The 20,046-nt window shown below is 39.1% G+C and overlaps 1 protein-coding gene across 22 annotated transcripts in view; it reads left to right on the top strand.

Annotated features, from left to right (window-relative positions):
- Nucleotides 1-20,046, top strand: part of MICAL3 (microtubule associated monooxygenase, calponin and LIM domain containing 3) — a 163,868-nt gene that overhangs the window by 99,146 nt on the left and 44,676 nt on the right. For all 22 annotated transcript variants that reach the window (XM_071817927.1, XM_071817934.1, XM_071817923.1 and 19 more), the window contains 2 exons: nucleotides 14,884-15,079; nucleotides 18,760-19,004. In XM_071817927.1, coding sequence (XP_071674028.1) covers nucleotides 14,884-15,079; nucleotides 18,760-19,004 — 441 coding nt within the window. The remainder of the gene's footprint in view (nucleotides 1-14,883; nucleotides 15,080-18,759; nucleotides 19,005-20,046) is intronic.

Below are 20,046 nucleotides of genomic sequence, written 5' to 3'. Positions count from 1 at the left end.
TGCTTTAGAATCACAAAAATATATAGTGTATATGATATAGGTATGCAATATGAAAAGTTTAAAATCCAGTGGATGTGCCTTAAGTGTTTTCAGGGAGCAATGTTCTGAGCAAAGCCCTTTAGAGTAGGCTCTTAAACAAGTAATCTGTTGTATATAGCAAGCAAAGCTGGACTTTACATGAGGAAGTTCTTTTGCTGACTTGGAGAGCTAGAGAAGGGTGGCTGCTTCCTCTAAATAGCACGTCCTTTGAAGTGAAGTAGCTGAGCCACATTTTCAAAAGGATCTTAACTGCCTGTACAATTTAAATGAATCTTTATGAATGCATCCAATGTTATTTGCACACAATTCTACTTCTGTGTCTAATAAGGTACGAATACATTTTATATATATTTCTCTATATAAATAAGCTTCTTGTTCATAAACATTGCTTCTTTACAGTTCTATGTACATTGAACTTGCCTTACTTGTGAAAGTGATTCTGCTCAAAGCAATACTGTTTGCTTGTGCGAACAAACATACCTTCATGAAATCCTCCACTTGGTCACTTGTTATTATTCACATTTGGTTTTAGTTTTTGTTCTAATTTGGTCTGTTTTAAATGCTAAATTACAGAAGATAGCAGAAACTAACTCCGTGACATCATGTTCTCTTTGTGGTGCCTTCGTTTTCAACCACTGAACTGTGCATTTACAAACACATCCATAGACTGCCCCCAGACCCCCACGCCCCTCCCCCCCCCAAAAAAAAAAAAAAAAAGGAAGAAAAAAGGAAAAGAAAAAAAAAAAAAGAAAAAAAAAGAAAAAAAGTACATCCATGTTTCAGGATGCACCATAAAATTGGGAGGAAAGAGAATTCCTCTGCTAATGTGCCTTGAACGTTGTCTGTGCTGTTTGGAGGAGCTGTGTTGGGTGTTTTGCAGGACATGGCACATGATACTGAACCCTTTTATGGGGTTTCTTACAACTCCAAAGAGATCTGATGCGAGATTTATTTCTCTCTGCTGGAACATTTAAAATATAAACTTAAGAACCAGACCCTGTATGTTTGGAAGCTGAGGAGAGTGTGTGGGTTGCTTGATTAGGACCAAGGTTCAGTGCCCAGTGAATCATCACTCAATAGCAAGCCAGGAGTCTCTGTTAGGAGAAGTCCTTGACTGTTCCCAGTCCATCATGTTCCTTATCAGTGTTCTTATCAGGATTTGAGTGACACTGGCTTAAAGAAAAGGCAAATGCTAAAGGATCTGCAATTTGAAGCTCAGAAAGTTTGGAAAGGCAAAGGCATAATAGAAAAGTTATTTGCTCTAAAGAATGGAGATACAGCTGACCTGACAGACCTTTGCTGAAAAATCCTGAAAAAGGTTTTGTGGACCGAGGAAGGATATACAAAATAGTGATGTGCTGAGTTTGTGCTCATGGCCAGATCCTGCTAAGAACACTCTTTCTTGGGAGTAACTGGGCTCCTAATTCCACCTTTCTCTCTAGCTTTCAGACCTGTAGACTTGTGCCACTGGAATATTTGTTTATTGTTTGTATGTGTTATTCCAAAGGGTGATATGAATTTTTCTGGGCACTTTAAGAGCTTCATTGAATGTTTTTGTGTCTTAGAAAAATAGTATCAAGTTTCTGTGAAGAAGGTGAATTTATTTTCACTGCAGAATTAAAATGTCTGGGTTTTTTGAAAAGTGGAATCTGAGAAGTGACCATTTTGAGATTGTTTCCCTCAGAGAAAAGAAGGGAGTGTGCATAAAATAAGTTTGGTGTTGGATAATGTTCAAGTGAGACAATTAGTGCTCAGAAAGGCTTCATGTCCCCGTTGTATAGCCTCTTTGAAGATTTTGATTTGTGCAGTTGTTTTTATCCTATTTTTTGTTTTGGGTGTGTGTGTCTCTTTGAATTATGTAACACGTGGTTTTCCTGTTGCTGTGAAATTGAGACATTATTTGTTTTACTGTGTGAAATGTTCAAGGGAATAAACGCCAAACAAACTTCAGGTTTCTGAGTTTTTCTTTGTCGTCCCCCTTCTCCCTCCACTGGTTCCAGGTGAGGGATGCTGTGGGGGATAGAGCTGGGGGAGAGTAGAATGAATAAATCTGGCAGGCTCAAGTACAAAAGACATTTTGGGGAACTCTGCAGTATGTGCCACCTGTCACTGCAAAATACCACTTTTCAGGCTTCTTCTGTATCGTGTATGGGTTGTGGTGTGTTGGTTTTGGGTTTGTTTTTTAATTTTGCTGTAATGTTGTGATTTGCTCAGGAGCGCAGGTCATGTACTGCACAGACAGCATGACATATTGGTGTGGAAAACCTGTTAAGGATCCCCATACTAAATATTCTGCTGCTGTGGTGAAGATGGCTTTGGATAGATGGCACTGTCAGCGTTGTGGCTTCACTGACTTGGGTCGATATGGGAGGATGTTTTGTGTGCCTTGCTGCAGTCCAGGGGTTTTTGAGTAAATTTTGAGTAAATACGGAGCCTTATAGCCAAACCCTTTGTCTTACCTTCCAGCTGGACAGTTAGTTGTCTTCTCTGAGGAGAATGGCACTTGAGGAGATGACCTCCCTTCCTCAAGACCGTTAAGAGGGTATTCTGTAATGTTCTCACCATGACAAACTAATAGAGCTGGATCATAGTCTTGTCCTGCACTTTCCTGTTCTCAAAGACGTATTGGATTAGTCTGCATTAGGGACTCATCCTCTGTCTCTTCTCGCTTGCTTCTCATGCTTGCTATGGCACTTCCTATTGGCAACTAAAAACTTGTAATAGCAGATGACTTTTGAGAGCCTAATTGTGAATGATATGTCTTCTCTTTTGGGTGTCTTTGACCAGAATAGTTGTGTGTAAGTGGTAGCTCATGGAACTACAATTGCAAACCAATTGTCTTATTCTTAAGAGTTCCTTCTTTGGAAGAAATTTATCACTTAATGCCTTAGAAAAATAAAAGGCAATGTCATTACTGTGATCAGTAGTCCTGATTTTGAGGCTAAAATGGGCCTTCAGTTCTGAAAAGTAGCCATTGGTGTTCAGTGCAAACCTCATGTGCTGGTGTGTGAATTAGAAATGTCATTTTGATGCATCACTAGAACAGCCTCCACTGTTCTGTATCAGGAAAGCTGGTAACTTTGCAGCTACATATACGCTCTTCAGAAATCAAACATTTGCTTCAAGAATTAAAACAAAAAAAGGTGAAGGGAGATACATTTCTTGAGTTCATCTCCATCAGAGGTGAAATCAGACTTCCTTGCTGTAGCAGTGTAGAAGACATTGTTTTCAGCTAAAACTTGGAGAAACCAAGCTTTGTGTGATGGGAGAGCTCCCAGGCACTCTCTCCTCATCCTCTTTGAACGCTACAAAGATGCCTCACATATTCTGTGCCTGTGGCAGTTCTGTTGTTTCTTCTCTGGTGTTCTCTTACTGGTGCCTACAAGAAGAGTTGAGCTGAGTGTTCTGCCCTGCTGGATGGCACAGGGGTGCTGCCAGGGAACTCCTTCCATGGCCCTGACACTCAAAAGTCACTTTTTGCTAAAGGCATCCTAGTTTTGTTTGTGAAACAAAACTGAACCTTTTTCAAGCATCCTTCCCTTCACTGCCACACTTCCTTCTCGCTCCCATTCCAACCCAAGATACTTACCTTAAAATGATTTACTCTAGAGGAAGCTTTATTCTGTAACTAAAGCCTCAAGTAACGCAATATGTCAAATACCATTCTTTATAGCCTTTGTTGTGCAGATAAAATGACATGAAAATGAGGAAGAAAAGTAGACAATTTGGGATGGGCCATGTTCTTGCTAAGTGTAAGTGCTTCTTTGCATGTAGTTCCGTAAAGAGAACCCATTTTTCTGAATTACACTATCCCGGGATCTTGAATTACACAGATTTGTCCTTCCATTTAATCTAATTTCTGAGTGTCTCTAACATTATTTAAGACTTGTAGAACTTGGTAAATAGATTAAATATTATCTTCATCTTACAGAAAATGAGACATTGTGTACTTTTTTGCAGTTAATGTCCTCAAACAGAAATTAGCCACAGAAAATCTTATGTGGCTTCTAACATCCAGCTATTTATCCCACAACTGAAATTAAAGGACTGAAATGCACTCTATAAGTAGTAATATGTTAAAGACAACTTTTAGAAACAAGGCATCGCAATTACATGTGTAAATCGCTTTAAAACTTAGAGGTACTTAGCCATTCATTAATGCACAATAACCCTTGGGCTGTGTGGATGTTTTGTTCCCTCAAAAAACAGATGGCTTCCACTGAACATTGACTGAATTACCTTTTACAGGGGTTCAGAAACTTCATTCTGAGATTTGAGCTTTTGGGAGTACTAAGTTTACTACCATACACCCCAAACTAGCTTGCTTCATCAGATATTTTGGTAGCAGTTTTTCCAAGAGGCATGTTGGCTCAGATCGTCTCCTTTGCAACATGCATCACTATGGGAGTGGAGAAAGCCTGCTGTGTACAAGTTGTTTTAAATTTTAGGTGTATAACTCTTCTTCATCTGGTGTGATAGAAAGCAGAGTAACTGTTTCATACAGATCTTTTCCTCTAATGTTCTGTAAAAGTGATGAGAAAGTATAAGGTACTTTTAAAATAATAAAACAAATGAATAAATGGCTGCTCACCACTACACCAATTAAAACAAGCCCCAGTGATAATTTTACCACCTGCTTGTGATTAGCAGCACAATATATTAAGGTATGTAGTTGGTAGTGTAGCTTGGAATACAAGGAGAAACAAGGGGAGAAAACCAAACTTGAAAAACAAAACAAAACAAAACAAACCCACAACAACAACAGAAACCAACCAAACCAAAACCCAGAATGAGATTGAAATAATCGGAACAGAAGGAATAGATATACCTGAGTCGACATCAAACCTATTCTTTTGCTTCTCTGAAGTGTATTTGTGGAGGAAGGTGAAACAGTGGTTGCTGAGATGATCCTGGCAATGTAGAGCTTAGCTTAGGGTTTCCAAATAACACTGGGCAGATGCTCTTTAAGGATGAGATGGCACTTCTATGTTCATTTTAGTTGCTTACATCTTCTCTCAAAAATGTAGTTTAGTCTGACGTTTCTCATGTTTGCTGTCATCCCAGAAGGCTGTGTTTTCTTTTTTAGGAAAATTTCATAACTGTCCTTTCTGCTGTTATAGAAGGTTATCTGATGGCTTGCGGGTAGAACTGTTTAAAAATAGGACTTTTTTTACCCAAGAGATGTTTTGAATACTTTCAGGCTTGGGTAACTCAGTGATTTAAAACATCAGAACTGATGCATAAGTTGTCTTTAATCAGTAATGTGTATTTTGGAAGCTTTCTTTTAGGAACCAGGACAGATTTTGAATATACACAGCTATATACCTATACAGAAGCATTTTCTTAGTTTCAGTAAAATTCCCACTAAGACATGAAGCTCTGGATTGCTTGGAATATTCAGTTGCTTTACAAGTTATACAAGAGCATGTGAGATAAATGTAAATAATAGAAAAGTATGCAACAAAATGAGGGAGCAGATGTCAATGCTTTTTGAAGTATATGGAGGTTTTACTTAGGGCAAGTATTCCTCAGCATATTTTCCTGTAACTGCCAGACTCAGATTTCAGCCTGTTCTGTTTGCAGCACTTCATAATCTTGACACAAATGACAGAAATTAAGTAAGGACATGGTTAATATCTAAACATATTCTGAGATCCACTGATTATGGAAATCTGTCATACATTGCAACAGAAGAGACAGTGGTTATTAGCTCACTAGCTGAAAGGAGATGTCCATTTGAAAGCCATGTTTTGAATCTGAGCACAGTTTGAACGAGAAACTGAAAGCAACTTGATATTCCACGCTTATTTATTATGTATGATATGTATGATCTTTAATGATCAAAACATCATCCAGTGTCCAAAGTGGAAGTACCAGTTTCTACAGAAAGCAGGCAATATTTGTATTTATAAGTTCCCCTGCTACCTTTAGATGAAAATGTTCTTGGTTCGGTGTTCTGCTATTTGGACAATGGGAATCACCTCTCTGATCCCTTCTGGTGAAATGAGAGATTCTGGAGGGCTGCTGTGTACGAGTGGCAAGAAACAGATGCTGCAATGAGCAAACTATATGAAGTCTAATGTGGTAGAGGAGACAGTAGAGGATTTATGTGTAACAACATCAAAGGGGTTACTCTTTGGATGATAACTGAACAATCACTCTTGAATCTTAATTTAGAAGTTACTCAAAATGAAACTTAAAAAAAGGGAAGACTTCATAAGCCAAGGTTGTCGTGATTTTGAAATGTAGTGTGGTCTTTCTCACCTCGCGTTTCTTTTTCCTCCCTACCCTGAATGTGCCTCATCCCAGGTGGTCTTTTGAGGTAACATACCTTGAAAAGCTTCCAGGGCAAAATTTACACCTGCAAAGTAATGTTATAATCTTTAGCCAGATTATCCTTCAGTGCTCTCCAGCCTTCCCACACTCAGCTTCTTTCAGGACATGGAAACGAGGCCAAGCAACGTATGATAGAGCTAATCAAAATACTGGAGAGAGCTCGGACAGCTTAGGTGATACCAACAAAATAGAAAATGATAGGTGGTATGCTACTGACTTACCAATATTCCTGAGTAATAGACATAATTTAATTTAAATTGATAATAATTTAATATAAATTTAATATAATTTAATATAAATTGATGTAGGGATTTTACATCTCTAGTACTGGAAACCTGTTTCAGCAGCAGTAAAAGCAAAATCTGTACAAATTTTAAGATTTTCTGCCAGAAAAGATGCAATAAGGAGAATCAGGCTTAGTGGTGTTCCCTGGGGCTTGGATTAGGTGACCTAATAGCTCCTTTCCCCTGTTTCTTGTCTCCACCCACCAACTAACAACACTGGACTCTTTCCAGGAGAGAAAAGTAGCTATATTACCAGATTTATCTATACCTCTGCTGCAATGAGACAGCTTTTCTCTGTTGTTAAACCATGTACTGAGCTTTAAACTTTCATTATGTAATGCTACTACTTCACACATCTGCATATGAAAAACACCATCTATTACTATTTCTCAAGTATAACTTGAAAGCATAAGTTGCAGATTTATTCTGGTTTGTTTTCAATACATAAATATAAATTACAGATAATCTTGAGGCAAAAGTGGTTAATTCTATTCATTTCTGGTTGCTTCCACTAAAAATGAGGGAAGGTTGGGTCAATCAATTGACAGCTGTTTCTAGGCTTTGCCCTACAGATGTTTTAGGGAGCAGTGTTTTTGTCAGTGTTTGTTTTGACAATTCTAAAAGTATATTTTAATAAAAATAGTGTGGGGGTGGGGGAAAATATTGCAACATCCATAAGCTAAACATGTAAGTTACTAATTTCATTCAGTAGTCAGTCCGATTCGCTTTCATAATTACAAAGAAGGAGCTTCCACATTTACTGGCAGTATCTGACACATGAAGAACTTAATTCTATCTGAAGGTTGTGGAATGTGTGAAGGGGGATTTATATCATCATGTTTGTTTCTGGGGTATCTGCTTCAGAATCCCTTGAATATTTTAGCTGTCAGTAGTTCCCATACACATTATAATTGGGGCTGGGGGGGGAGCAGGCAGTCTTGGGAATCTCACTGATTTTTGTGTCGTGTGCTGTGTGCTCTTGAATCAAGTAATACTATAAAACTTCTTGGTCAGCTGGTTCTTAGATAACTCTGCTGCATCAGAGGATATTTAGGCAAAACACTTTTTTGTCTGTACAGCTTCATCTCTCCATTTTTCTCTTTAGGTCTCCGATTTGCTAGGAAGACTTGCTTGACTTGACAGTTTGAGAACTGAGCTTTGACGCGGGAATAGAGGTGTCAAGTATGTTGGTTGCTCCATGGCAAACCCCTTTTTCTTCTGGTAGGCTAGGAAGAGCTGCTGTTCTCCACTGTGTCCTCCTTAGATCCATAGATTTTAAAGGTCAGTTTAAAGACAGCTGTATTGATCCAAGTCCAACCTGCGTAAGACGGTTTGCATACATACAGTTCCTGTGTTAAACTCTAAGGGCTTTGACTCAGTAGAGCATATCTTCTATAACACTTAGTTACTTACTCTTTCTTGTTATGACTGGTAAGTGTGCATTACGGAAGAATTTCAGTAGGGCCATCTTCAGGTTTGAGCTCATTTTAAATCCTGTGCATGGGCAGTCTGGATATCTTGCTTATGAATAGACTTTGTTTTTCTTATCATACTGTCCTCTTTGAATTCAGGGCTTTTTTGTTTAGTGGAACATGTTATGGGTCAAACTGGAAACAGAGACATCAGAAAGTTCAAGATTTGATAGCTTCTCAGTACAGCTCCCTGAGGGTTTGGGAGTACCTGAGGATAGTAAGAGAAAAAGTTGAGACGTTCTTTCAAAATAACATTGACTATTAAGTATTTATGTTTGAATAAATGCATTCTTTTTTCTATTTGAGCAGGTATTGTTTTATCCCCTTTGTCTTTGAGGATGTGCTTATCAAAATTCAGGGGATCTTGTCAGGATCTCTGCAGTTCTGCAGTAGGTGATGTGAGGCTGTGTGAAGAAGCAGTGACAAGAATTCACCAGACCTGCTGGCCTCTTTCCAGTGGTTTCCTGGAGATATTTCTTAAGAGAAGATAAATTTTTAAGAGTGGATGCCCTAGATTTAACACTTTAAACTTTTTCCTAAGCCTTAAAAAAATCTATTCCATTTAACAAACTTCTGCAGGTCACTTTAGAGTTGCCATCTACATGTTTTATATATCTTACTGTGAAGTTGTTAACAGTGGCTTGATACTAAATTTGGAGAGGATTAAGGATAGGAATTCTGGCTATGTCTCTCAGAAGAAATCACTTGCAATTATTTAAATGGAATGTCTTAATTGACTTACTGCTTCAATATGTGCAGCATCCAAGAGCGGGCCTTGGTATTAAGATTTCTCTTTTTTTATACACGCTGTGCTGAGCACAGTGAGCATCTCTCATGAGGTGTCATTGCTCAACCTGCTCATGTAAACCATGTAATCATCACACTTAAAATCTGACATATCTTAGTCCCTTTCTTACCTCAAAGTTTTACATCGTGACTTAAAGGGTTGGAGTTGCGCATTCTGGATCCTGCTGGTTCTGGCACTACCAGTAGTCTGTTGTGAGACTGCCTTGCTGGTATTTAGTCTCTGTGTCTGGACTTGTGCAATGCCTCTGCAGTCCTCACCTACATCCAAAATAGGTTTGTTTGAATATGCTACTTCTTGTAAAACATTTTGAGGCCTTTGGATGAGAAGTGGAGTTGGAATACAAAGAGGCTGTTAATGGAATTGAAGTGGGTGAGGGTGAAACTTCTGGGAAAAAAAATGAAACTCCATCTGACATTAACACAGATGAAAAATGAGAAGCCTAAAAATGCTGCTGGATCTCGTTTATTGCCATCTCTATACCTCAGCGATAATGTTTGCTGAACTGCAAGCACACTTCAGAAACCTTAACCCAAAATTTCCTAGAAATTAATGGCAACAGAATCTGAGGACTTTCGGCATTTCTTTCTCAGACCTGGCTGTATCACTTTTGAACTCCTACAGAAAAGTTCCCGTCTTCCATCTCTGTTATTTGTCATATGCAATATGCTGATGTTTCTATTGGAGTTGTTTTATCTGACATAGTTGTGTTCTCAAACAGTTGTGTGGAGGTAGGAGCAATTGAAGAGTTTGGAAGAGACAAATGAAAACCAACAGGTACAGTGTTCCACATTATTCTAAAAGCACAAGATCTGAGAAATTGAGAATGAAGATTTTCCTTCACCCTTTTGCACATGTTTTACAGCAGACTCCTCTATTTTCATTTCTGTATCTCCCCAAGGCCACAGCTGAGTCTGTGCAAAATACTGGACCCAAACTTCACAAGAGATGACATTTAACTTAGAGAGCTTGCATTCTTAACAGATTGGACTAAGAAAAGGAAGTCTGGAGGTACTGCATGGTTAGTGAAAAATAAATTCTAGTAAGGTAAGCAGGTAGTTTCCCTTTGGGAAGAATTCATTGTTCTCCAGTTCCTAGTTTTCTCCTGCATCTTCAGCAAGTGTTACATCAGGGAGTAACGTTGGCAAGATTTCATCTAGCTCGTGAGAATAATCTGTAGATTTTACAGAGCAAGGTAGTACTAGGTGAAAATAGAGATGGGATCCTCTTTCCAGAGGAGCTTCCTAAGCTGGAAAATGACACATTCATGCAGACAAGGAGTGGTTTGGTGTAGGAATGTTATCTCTGATCATATGATTTTCTTTACAGGAGGCAGGCGATGTCAAGGCTGAGGTAAATAAAGGACTCTGGCAGCTTTCATGTAACAGCTAAGCAGCCTGTCCTGGTAGGAAAAACAGTTCCCTTTGGATGACCTGTGGAACTTTCATGGCCCACTGACTCTTCCAAAGTAAAGAATCAGATTTTAAAATGTGTCTTATTTTGGATGTTGCTTGTGGATTTTTAACTGATGAGTCGATTGTGTTAGAAGCTGCTCTTGGTTTTCTGGTAGCTCCCCTCTCTGCCTAACAACATAGATTTTTTTTTTTTTAATCTTCCTCACACATGTCCCTTTTCTCGCAATTGTGAGTGGTCACAGACTTTTGGCTCTTTTGGCCTGTGTGCGCTGACAAGGTGAAATGTCAGCTAGTGGTTAATGAGTGCACTCTGCAGCTGTTATATCTCACCCACAAGTTACGAAACAGTCTGGGGAATACAACATAATGATTTGAGAGAAGCACCTTTCCCCTCCAGAGGAACATTAGAGAATAAGCTTTATCATCTACTAGAACTGTGTTGGAATAGACCTTGCCCATGCATATAGCGCCATATGTATATATGTATGGAAGAAATGAGGGTAGCAAAGCTTCAAATTTCCTTATCCCTATTTATAGTTTCTTATTATAACTTCAAATTGATGTGAACTTTATAATGTAACGTGAGCAAACTGTTTCGTTATCTTATCATGTTAATGATACCTGTATCTCACATTTTGATGCCTTAAGTTGGTTTGTGAACTATAATGGTTTTCCTTCTCATAGTTGATGGCATTTTTAGTGCAGAAAGTCGGCTGTCTGTAGCATTTCTCCTGTTTCGCATTTGGTAACAAATTTGCCAATGTCTTTGCAGCTAGCCAGATGAAGTTTTCATGGAACATTTTAGAAACAAAAGCAATAGACCAAATGATCCATATAGACCAAACTCCTAGAAAACTCTCGCTGCAGCTGGTAATCAGTTGAGTTTCTGTATCATGTTCTTCAATGTAGAGCTGTTTTCTTTGCAGAAGTGGAGGGACGTAACCAATCCTGCATCCCAAGTATATGGATTATAAATTAATTATAAAAAGTATTGAGAATGTCTTTCCTACTTCTTTTGAGGTTTTGAGGCACAGAGTGCTTGTCAAGCACACAGGACATCTTGGTGTGACCACAGCCTTTTGCATTAACATTTATGTAGATTTTCCATCTTTTCAGTTTTTTTTAATGCAGTTGCATTGAGCCACTTACTCCCACTTATAGTTTGTGCTGTGATAGAATTGGTTTGATTATCTATGTACCAGTTACACTGAGTCTTCATGATGAGAAGGGTGATGATGATTTGTATTTCAAATAACATACTTGAAAGATCATAAACGATCACTCAATGCATATAAAGTGATGTTAGCTTGATTTTCAGTCCTCTTTTACCTTAGAGTGATTGATGCCAGTCTTTCTCCCCACTAAAACAAACGTGGGTTTTGTTGTTGTTGCTGTCATCCTTTTTTTTCTGCTTTTGAAATTTGCAGTTATATCAGGGTATGCATCAGAAGAGAACAAGTTAAAAACAGCTTGTGAAAAGATATTTCTGTTGAAGTATCTGAGCTGATGAGCCCATTGTGTATAAAGAGTTCCAAGTGGAAAAGCTCTTGCTTTATGATGATTCAGTATATTCCCTCTTTGTTTTCCCTCACCTTGGTGTTCTTGCTTTAGCCAGAGTCCTTTGGTTTTTCACTGTCAGCCAGAAGTGGCAGAACAATATTGCAGGTCAGTTCCCCTGTTACTGTGAACTCAGGGTTGGGGAATGTAACATGGATTACAAAAATAGATTTGGCTGAGGTGGTATCACTGTCTAAAGAGAATGAAATGAAACGTGAATCCCAGCTGAAAAGGCAGTCCAGTTCCATTAAACTTTGAAAATACTAACACAACATAAGGCTTAGCAGCAGGAAATAGGACCGACCACAGTATCCTTAGAAATGCAAAGTAATGTTCCCGCCTGCCACCTGTGCAAGCTTCTGTGGGTTATACAGTAAAGAAGCCCTGTAGTTAGAGCCGGCAGCACAGCATTTGCCCACACCATAGAAGGGCTCAATAATACTAAATAAGAGACGAAAACACTCCTGGCACTTGTCTTGGTGAGGTTTTATCTTTCTTAGAGGAGCTGGGAATAAATGGCACTAATTATGGCAAGGCTAAATAGTCTCGCCTGAAAGACTAGAATGGTTCTAAGTGAGTAATTGCTCTCAAAAGAAGAAAAAAACCCAAGCTGTTAGGAATAAACTGAGAAACTACAAAGGATGGAGAAAGCAAACAAAAACTGGCTTGGAAGTCAAAAGGTGTGAGGATAAAGTAAACGTTGCCAAAGCTCATGCTGGGTTGGACTTTGCAAACGAAAGGAAAGTAAACAGCTGTAGTCTTTAAGCATGTAAGTAAAAGCAAAATAAGGAAAGCAGAAGTGGGTCCACAGTGAAGATGAAGCTGACATAAAATGCGGTTTTAGGTGCAGTCAGGTGATCAAATGAATACTTGGCCTCTGGTTTCAGCTGGGACAATGACATTGGCCATGGGATCAAGAGATGTCAGTGTGTAGTGAGATTTGGAAATGGAAACTAACCCAACAAAGCTAGAAGCAGAATTTAAATACTTCTATATTGTAATGAGTGGAAATAAAATGGCACCGAACAGTCTTTGTCTCAGAAGAGTAGAAAAATTGTACAACGAAATTGTGAGCTTTGTGGTGATGATCTGTGATTAAATCACGCTGTTCTCATGGACCTTGACTATCTAATTTAGGGTAATACTGTGTGACCACTGGGTGACAGAATTTATGACGTGCACATAAAAAAAATTAAAAAGAAAAAAGAGATGATGTAAGCAGGTACATACCTGTTAATCTAAACAGTAGATAAAACACCTTCTTTCAAGGAATAACTAAAGACTGCTAGTTCTGCAAGTGAAGTCCTTTGATGTTCTGAAGGTAAGTGGTATTAAAAGTGACATGTATTCACTGAAGATTATGCAGACTATCTTGACAGCTTTTATCGGCGAAGTGACTGATTTCCCCGTAAGGAAAAGTACTGCATCTGAACTGTTTGGACTTCAGTAAAGCACCTGAAGGCTGCCACATGGAAATAATTAGTTAAATTGGATAAAGTACATGAGTTGTCAAATAGCTAAGAAGTGGACTTAAATGAGATATTAGAGGCTTTGCTGAAAAAGAAAATTATGGGGTTGGGTGTCACCTAAAGACTGTGGATTTTCACAAAAATGAGCTGGGGACTGATCTTTGAAATACTTTCACAAAGGTTACTGGCAAAAAGAGGAAAAAATCTGCTAATGAAATTCATTGCTGAGGCAACATTTCAAATCCTCATCAATGCAGAGGAGGATAGGCATGTCATACACTAAGAACTGCAAAATGTTGCAGACTGTAATATTAAAAATAGAAATGTAATAGTAGAAAGCACCAGGTCACTCACTAAGAAAGTGTTGAGAATTTTGGCTACCAGCAAGGTGCTTATCAGTTGAAAGCAGAGAAGGAGAAAGATCTGAATATCAGTCAATAAATAAAAGCCACCCGTATTATGTGGTGTATAAATAGGCGAGTGTGTTCTCAGCCTGTATCAGATGAGAGATTTTTGGCAAGGTTGAATGTTACACTGATAAGGCCTCATCTGGAAAACTGTGTTCAATTCTAATCACGCAGGTTCTGGAAAGATTAATCCAAAGCAAAACAGGTGCAGAGACCTAGGGGAGGATCAGCACACTGAAGAGCTTATCTCCTGAGATGCAGGTTGGCTTGTTTAGCAAAGCAAAACAGAAGCTAGGAAGGATTGGGCTCTGTAAATAATAAGCTGGTTAAGGATAAATAGTGGCAAGTAATTTAAGATAAAATACTAGAATTTTAAAGAGAAATACATGAATGCAGGTTAGAATTTAATTCATTGAGTGCCACAGTGAATGGAGCCCCTTCATACTTTTCTCCAGCTGTCTGGTTCATATGTCCTTGCAATTTTCTGGGATTCATGGTATTTGGGCTTTCAAACATCTCACCTAGATTTTTCTCTGTTGTTCATTTAATCACAAATGCTGATTGAAAAACAAATGAATTCAAGTCAAAAAAAAGCGTGAAAACTCACTCCAAGTGGGTCTTTTTCATTCCCTCCCATATTCGTCTTTAAGTAGTAATAATAGTTTCTTGCTTTCTAACTCTGTAGACCTACCTGGACTGGTAACAATTTTAACATGCAGCAGGATTGCCCCATCTCTTTCCTGATACGTGTCATAAAATGTATCCAGCCTGTGACCAGGCGTTCCCCAGTACTTGCTACATGGACTTCATTGCAGCTCTAGTTTTTGCAGCTAGAATGTCCCTATCTCCTCTCTTAACTAGGGCATTTAACATTCTTTTTAGCATCTATTAGCCAGACCCACTAAGACTCCCTCTTGCAGTCTGGCTCCCCAGCAGGTTCTGCCCGTAGTGGTGAACAGGATAATGACATAAGGTATTCTCTCGCTTTATTTACCTCCCTCTGCCTCGTGCCCTTTTTCTCCCAATTGCTCGATTTCCTTAAAAAAACCTGCAGTTCTGACTGCCGCATTTATTTTTTATTCACTGGCTTATTCTTTAGGTTCTAATGTAAATGGGCTGGAAGAGCCCAGCCTTGCCAAGCGGCTGCGTGGGACACCGGAGCGGATTGAGTTGGAGAATTACCGACTGTCCCTGCAGCGGGAAGAAGAACTGGAAGAGGTTCCTGAAGAGACGTTAGCAGAGCATAACCTGAGCAGTGTGTTGGACAAAGGAACAGAAGAGGATGTGCCCAGCAGGTTAGTGCACACTGTCCATAAGCTTTTTTTATGCCCATCCCAACAGACTTTTTGCCTGCTTTTCGCTTTGTTTTTTTTAACATATTATTTACCAGGTTGTCCTTGTGGAAAATGTTGTGCACAGGTACACAGGTATTTTATTTTGTAGTTTCTGTTCTTCTAAATAGCTTATTGCCATTCTTAGAAGACACCTATAGTACCCTTATACTACGAAATTCAGTCTTAAGTTGGACGAAATTTTTAAATACTTCTTTTAAATTATATCAAAACCGAATTAGTCTTCTGAGCAAACAGAACATGGATTCAATTGGGAGGGGATTCCAATGTTAACTTATTTTCTGGATGTTTTGTATTACAAACACTTTTGCTCTAAAGATTCAAGCTTGGCACACCTGTAGTTCTGACAGAACGCTGATGCAATACCTGAGAGCTATTAGTTTGAAGCAATAGTTATGGCTGTTGAGAACATGTTGTACCTTAAGAAATTTCCCTGTATCCACCAAATTATGTATAAGCTCACCGAGATTCAAGTGAGATTGTGGAGACTGAGGGCAGTCCATTATTAGGTTAGTGAGTTTGATTTCCTCTCATAGGGTGCTACATTGAGCTCCCTTTGTCATACACACTTCCCTTAACCTGGATCAAACTGAGTATTACTGTCTATAATAGACTGCATTGTATAATTTTGCATGTGAAAAGCAGTGTTTAGTGGACAACTCACACCCTGTGATAGAGGGGAAGGAGAAAATACATAAAATTCACTGTCAGTTTGACCTGGAAAAATTTCTGTCTCAAATCCAAATATGGCAAGCAATTTACTCAGAGCATTGATAAGGCTGCACGGGCCAAACTTCAGAGAGAGAATTTTCTGTTGAGCTATTGAGTATCCTCTGTTGAGATCTTCCCACTCCATGATATGTCACAGAAAGCCTGGGGGAAAATAAAAGTAAAAAGGAAAAAATCTGACCACTTTTTCAGCAACAAAAGAAAAAAGTTTGACTTTTGTAACAAGCCAAGCAAAGCCCTAATTTGATCATCTTCACTGTCTTGGTGAAGTGCCGCAGGATTAGCAGCAGGCGGAGGAGATGGGGAACTTTTTGTTCCTGTGTCATACGGAGAGATGGATTCAGCTTCAAGGTTCATTAAGGTGTTATCTCTAAATCAAACAGAGACCACACATTTTGGTGCACAGCTTCCCATCACACGCACACTTAGGAGCGTGCACACTGTGGAGAAAATGTACAGAAAGCAGTTTTCAGTGTATATTTATTTCAAAAGAGAGTTAATCTTGTTTAAACTTCAACAGGAAAAAAAAAATCATTTAAGCTACCAAACCCTGACTACACAGCTTTTGAGGGGCAGAAAACTGTTTAGATGCCTTATTTATCCCCTTTAACATGCAGTAACTCCCAGTATGTCATCTATAGTTTTGGTATAATACCATGTGGCCTTTTTGGTTCCTCTGCTCAGCACTAAATCTGTGTAGGTGCATTTTTTTAAATGAGATATTCAGCTGCTAATACAAATTCTATAAAGGAACCTGCTTTGATCTTTGATCTCTGCTTTATAGGAAAAAAACCAGAAAAATATTGTATCTGTTGAATTAATTCCTGTGGCTCAGAGTTGCCATGCTGAAAGGAATGGCCACTATACCAGCCTATCTCACTGCTATCTTCTAGCTTCTCATTTCTCTGTATTCAAAGGTCAAACAAAAACCAAGTTATAAATAAAAGCCAAAGAAGGTAAAGTGAGCTATGTGGTAAAGAATTTATGTCGTCAATATTACATGAGGTAAGCAAGCTGGTTGAAGAGCAGCAGCTCTTCCCATTCAGCCGTCATGGCAACAGTTTGAGCAGCAGTAAACCTTATTGACAGCATGCAAAAACCCCAGCATGCAGCACCTGTCAGGTTTGTTTCCATACCAAAGGTGGGGAAGTTAATCAGGGAGGTGGGGAACGTCACTTTTTATCTCTGTGACAGTATCTGCCTAAAGCCTTTGGAAAATGCTTTGGTCTCTTGGAATATGCACTGAGTCCGTGGCATGCAACAGTGTATTCAGTATTTAGCAAGTGAAAACCAGGCAACCTCTTAAAAATAAGTATTTGGTTTATGCTGTGAAAAAGTGGGTTGTAATTGGAGCATAATAATGTGTTATATATATGCAGAACTGTGGCGGGAATAGAACCACCTATGGACAGAAGTGTGTTACAATCAGAGCACGATAAAGTGGTGTTTTCTTTATTAACTTTGCCATCAAAAATAGACTCTCAGGTAGATTATCTAAATATGATATCTTCATGTAGCATTAGACTAATTTGAAGTTCTCTGCCTGGATATGTTTATCTGCAATGTAAGACAAAGGGTGCTGCCATGAATCATTCTTTGGAAAAGTGTCAGATTGTCACGCAGTGAGTGCTCATGTAACATAATCTGTGTATGGGAAACAGGATTGCAACTGTACAAGCTATATTTTATAGAACTACGTGAAATTTAAACTTCATTATTTTCAAGTTGTCAGTTTTCCCTCTCATTGTCTATATGGAATGGCTTCTGCCAAAGGCTGTTGAGTACAGCAATAGCTGTCACAAGGAAGCAGCAGAAGTAGAACATTGTTCTCAGATGATCCACCCAAACTTTAGCCATTCACAAACAGTTTTCTCCTTCAATCCAGATGAATTTGGGCCTTTTCAGATTTATATGCGAAGCATCCAACTAATGCAGTTCTTTTCTGACAATGATCTGTTAAGGAAGAACAAAGGCATATGACCTTTTCACGTTGCAGATATGCTCCCTGTATGTGCTTTAGTTCACATTCTTTTTTTCCAGTAACAAATGCAACGATCTTTTTCTCCCCAGTACGTCTAGGTAGACCAGCATGTAAGAGCGAGCTACATCAAATGTCGTCGTATAGGCATTTACATTTCTTGCCCCTACTGATTATACTGAGCAACTTTTAGAATTAAGATGAGATGTCTACTAAAAAGCACTTTTGCGTGTTTTAGACTTTGCTGTGAGAATAACAAGCTTATTGTTGTAATTATCCTTGCACAGTTTCCTACAGTTTCTTACCACTATGTACACTGTGTACTTAATTGAATACATATAGTTCTGTCTGTGATGTAGGAAAGTGAGGATTTTTTTTCTCCAGCTCTCCTTACCTCACATTCTGTATCCTTTAGCTTGATAGTTTTGTTGTTTGTTCTTTCTGCTTGAAAAGCCTTCTGTGGTTCACTCCAGCCAAAAACATCTTAGTTATCCAAAATGCTAGCAGTAGCTGCCATTATGGAGGGATGTGACCTTCTACATTATGACACTGCGAAGCGCTCTTGCATCAGTTTATCCAAAGCAATGTGATATGGGGAAAGTAGTTTCTTTCTGCAGTATTCCAGAATGGTCACGAACTGTAACAATTAATGCTGCACAAATATTTGGACTTGGCTTCACAGGCACTTTGCTGCTGCTTCACCTTCTTTAAAAGAAGCAGGGCAAGGACCATACTACAGCCCACACATGATGCTGAGGCTAAAATGCCTATGAAACACTGAAAGCAGAAAATTAGTATTATGTTTTCCATCATAAGTTTGGGGCTTGAATGTGTTGAAACAACCTGTCAGTGATTTAAGACTGATCTAGAAAACATTAACTGCTTGTTTCTTTATCTTTCTTCTAAACCCTTACAGTAGTTCAGAGTCTGAGATGGATGAGGAAGATGAGGAGGAGGAAGATGAACTACTGCTACCTCAGCAACCCCCTTCAGACTTGGGTGGTGTGCCATGGAAAGAGGCTGTGCGTATCCATGCCCTTCTAAAGGGAAAGAGCGAAGAAGAGATTGAGGCTGAGGAAAATAATGAGATTGAGTACAAAGAAGATGAGGAGGAGGAGGAGGAGGAAGATGAAGATGAGGAAGATGAGGAGTCAAGTGAAGGTTAGATTGATTTGTTCTTACTTTCTGCTAGACAGCAAGGAAAACTGAGTTGAGTATTTGCCATGCAGAATGAGAAATATTTGCCTTAGAAAACTTTCCTTCTTCTTTCACTACTTTATTGCTTTGATTTTCGAGGGAGCTGCTGTCAAGGAAAGCTTTAGGCAATCATTCTGGATGCAGATCTTTGCCCACAGGGCAGTTACAGCACTAGTACCAGCACAATATGCTTCCCATACACCATGCCAACATGTGCAATTCACAGCTTTGTGACGCTGTATTGTTTTATTGTTGTTTTTTACTATTATTGGGAGTTGGATTTGAAAGTGCCCTTTGTTCTTTGGCAGCAAGAACTGGAAGCATTGTGGAGGCAGTGTTTTCAGTTTTGCAGAGTGCCTTGCTCAGGGGTAATGCCCTGTAGCTGTCATCAGGGCATCCCAGGAGAAGCTACTTATCGCTCTCCTTAGTTAAAAGATGTCTTCAGAAATGAAGGAGTTCAGATGGTTTCCATTTTAGCTCTGAGGGATTTCCTGTGGAAAATCTTAGGGAAAGACTCCTTCCCCTGTGTTTGTCTCAGTCATCAAAATGCAAAGTTTGTGCTGAGAATAGACATGTTTCCAGTGTTTCACCACCATTCCAGATTTCTTGCTGATGTTGTCTTTGTACTCACATTTCCTTTTTGTGAAGACTAGCAGACTCCAAAGAGCTTCTTTGTAAAGGTCTTTGGCCACCTAGTGCAAACAGAGGTCCAGGCTTTTGAGCTCTAGTTGCAGGTTTGTTGATGAGCTCAGCAGGCTGCTTGGCTACTTTTTCAGCATAGGAACTACATCTCCATAACTGAAGTCTGTGGAAGTCAAGACTGCTTTTTAAGTATGGTAACATGCATGTTGTGTGTTCAGTCTGCTAAACCATGGTGTTCTCAGACAGACGTTGTTTCTTTCGAGCAGTTTTCCTGTCATACACTTTGAATACAGCAGAAGTAGGGGAATCACTGGATTTCCAGACAGTCTCTCTTTCTGATCCTGTCCTTTCTCTCTTTCTCTCT

The sequence above is a fragment of the Patagioenas fasciata genome, chromosome 1 (assembly GCF_037038585.1).
Source record: "Patagioenas fasciata isolate bPatFas1 chromosome 1, bPatFas1.hap1, whole genome shotgun sequence".
In the NCBI taxonomy this organism is placed as follows: Eukaryota; Metazoa; Chordata; class Aves; order Columbiformes; family Columbidae; genus Patagioenas; species Patagioenas fasciata.
The sequence above is the reverse complement of the archived record's forward strand: the minus strand, read 5'-3'. Positions and strand labels throughout refer to the sequence as shown.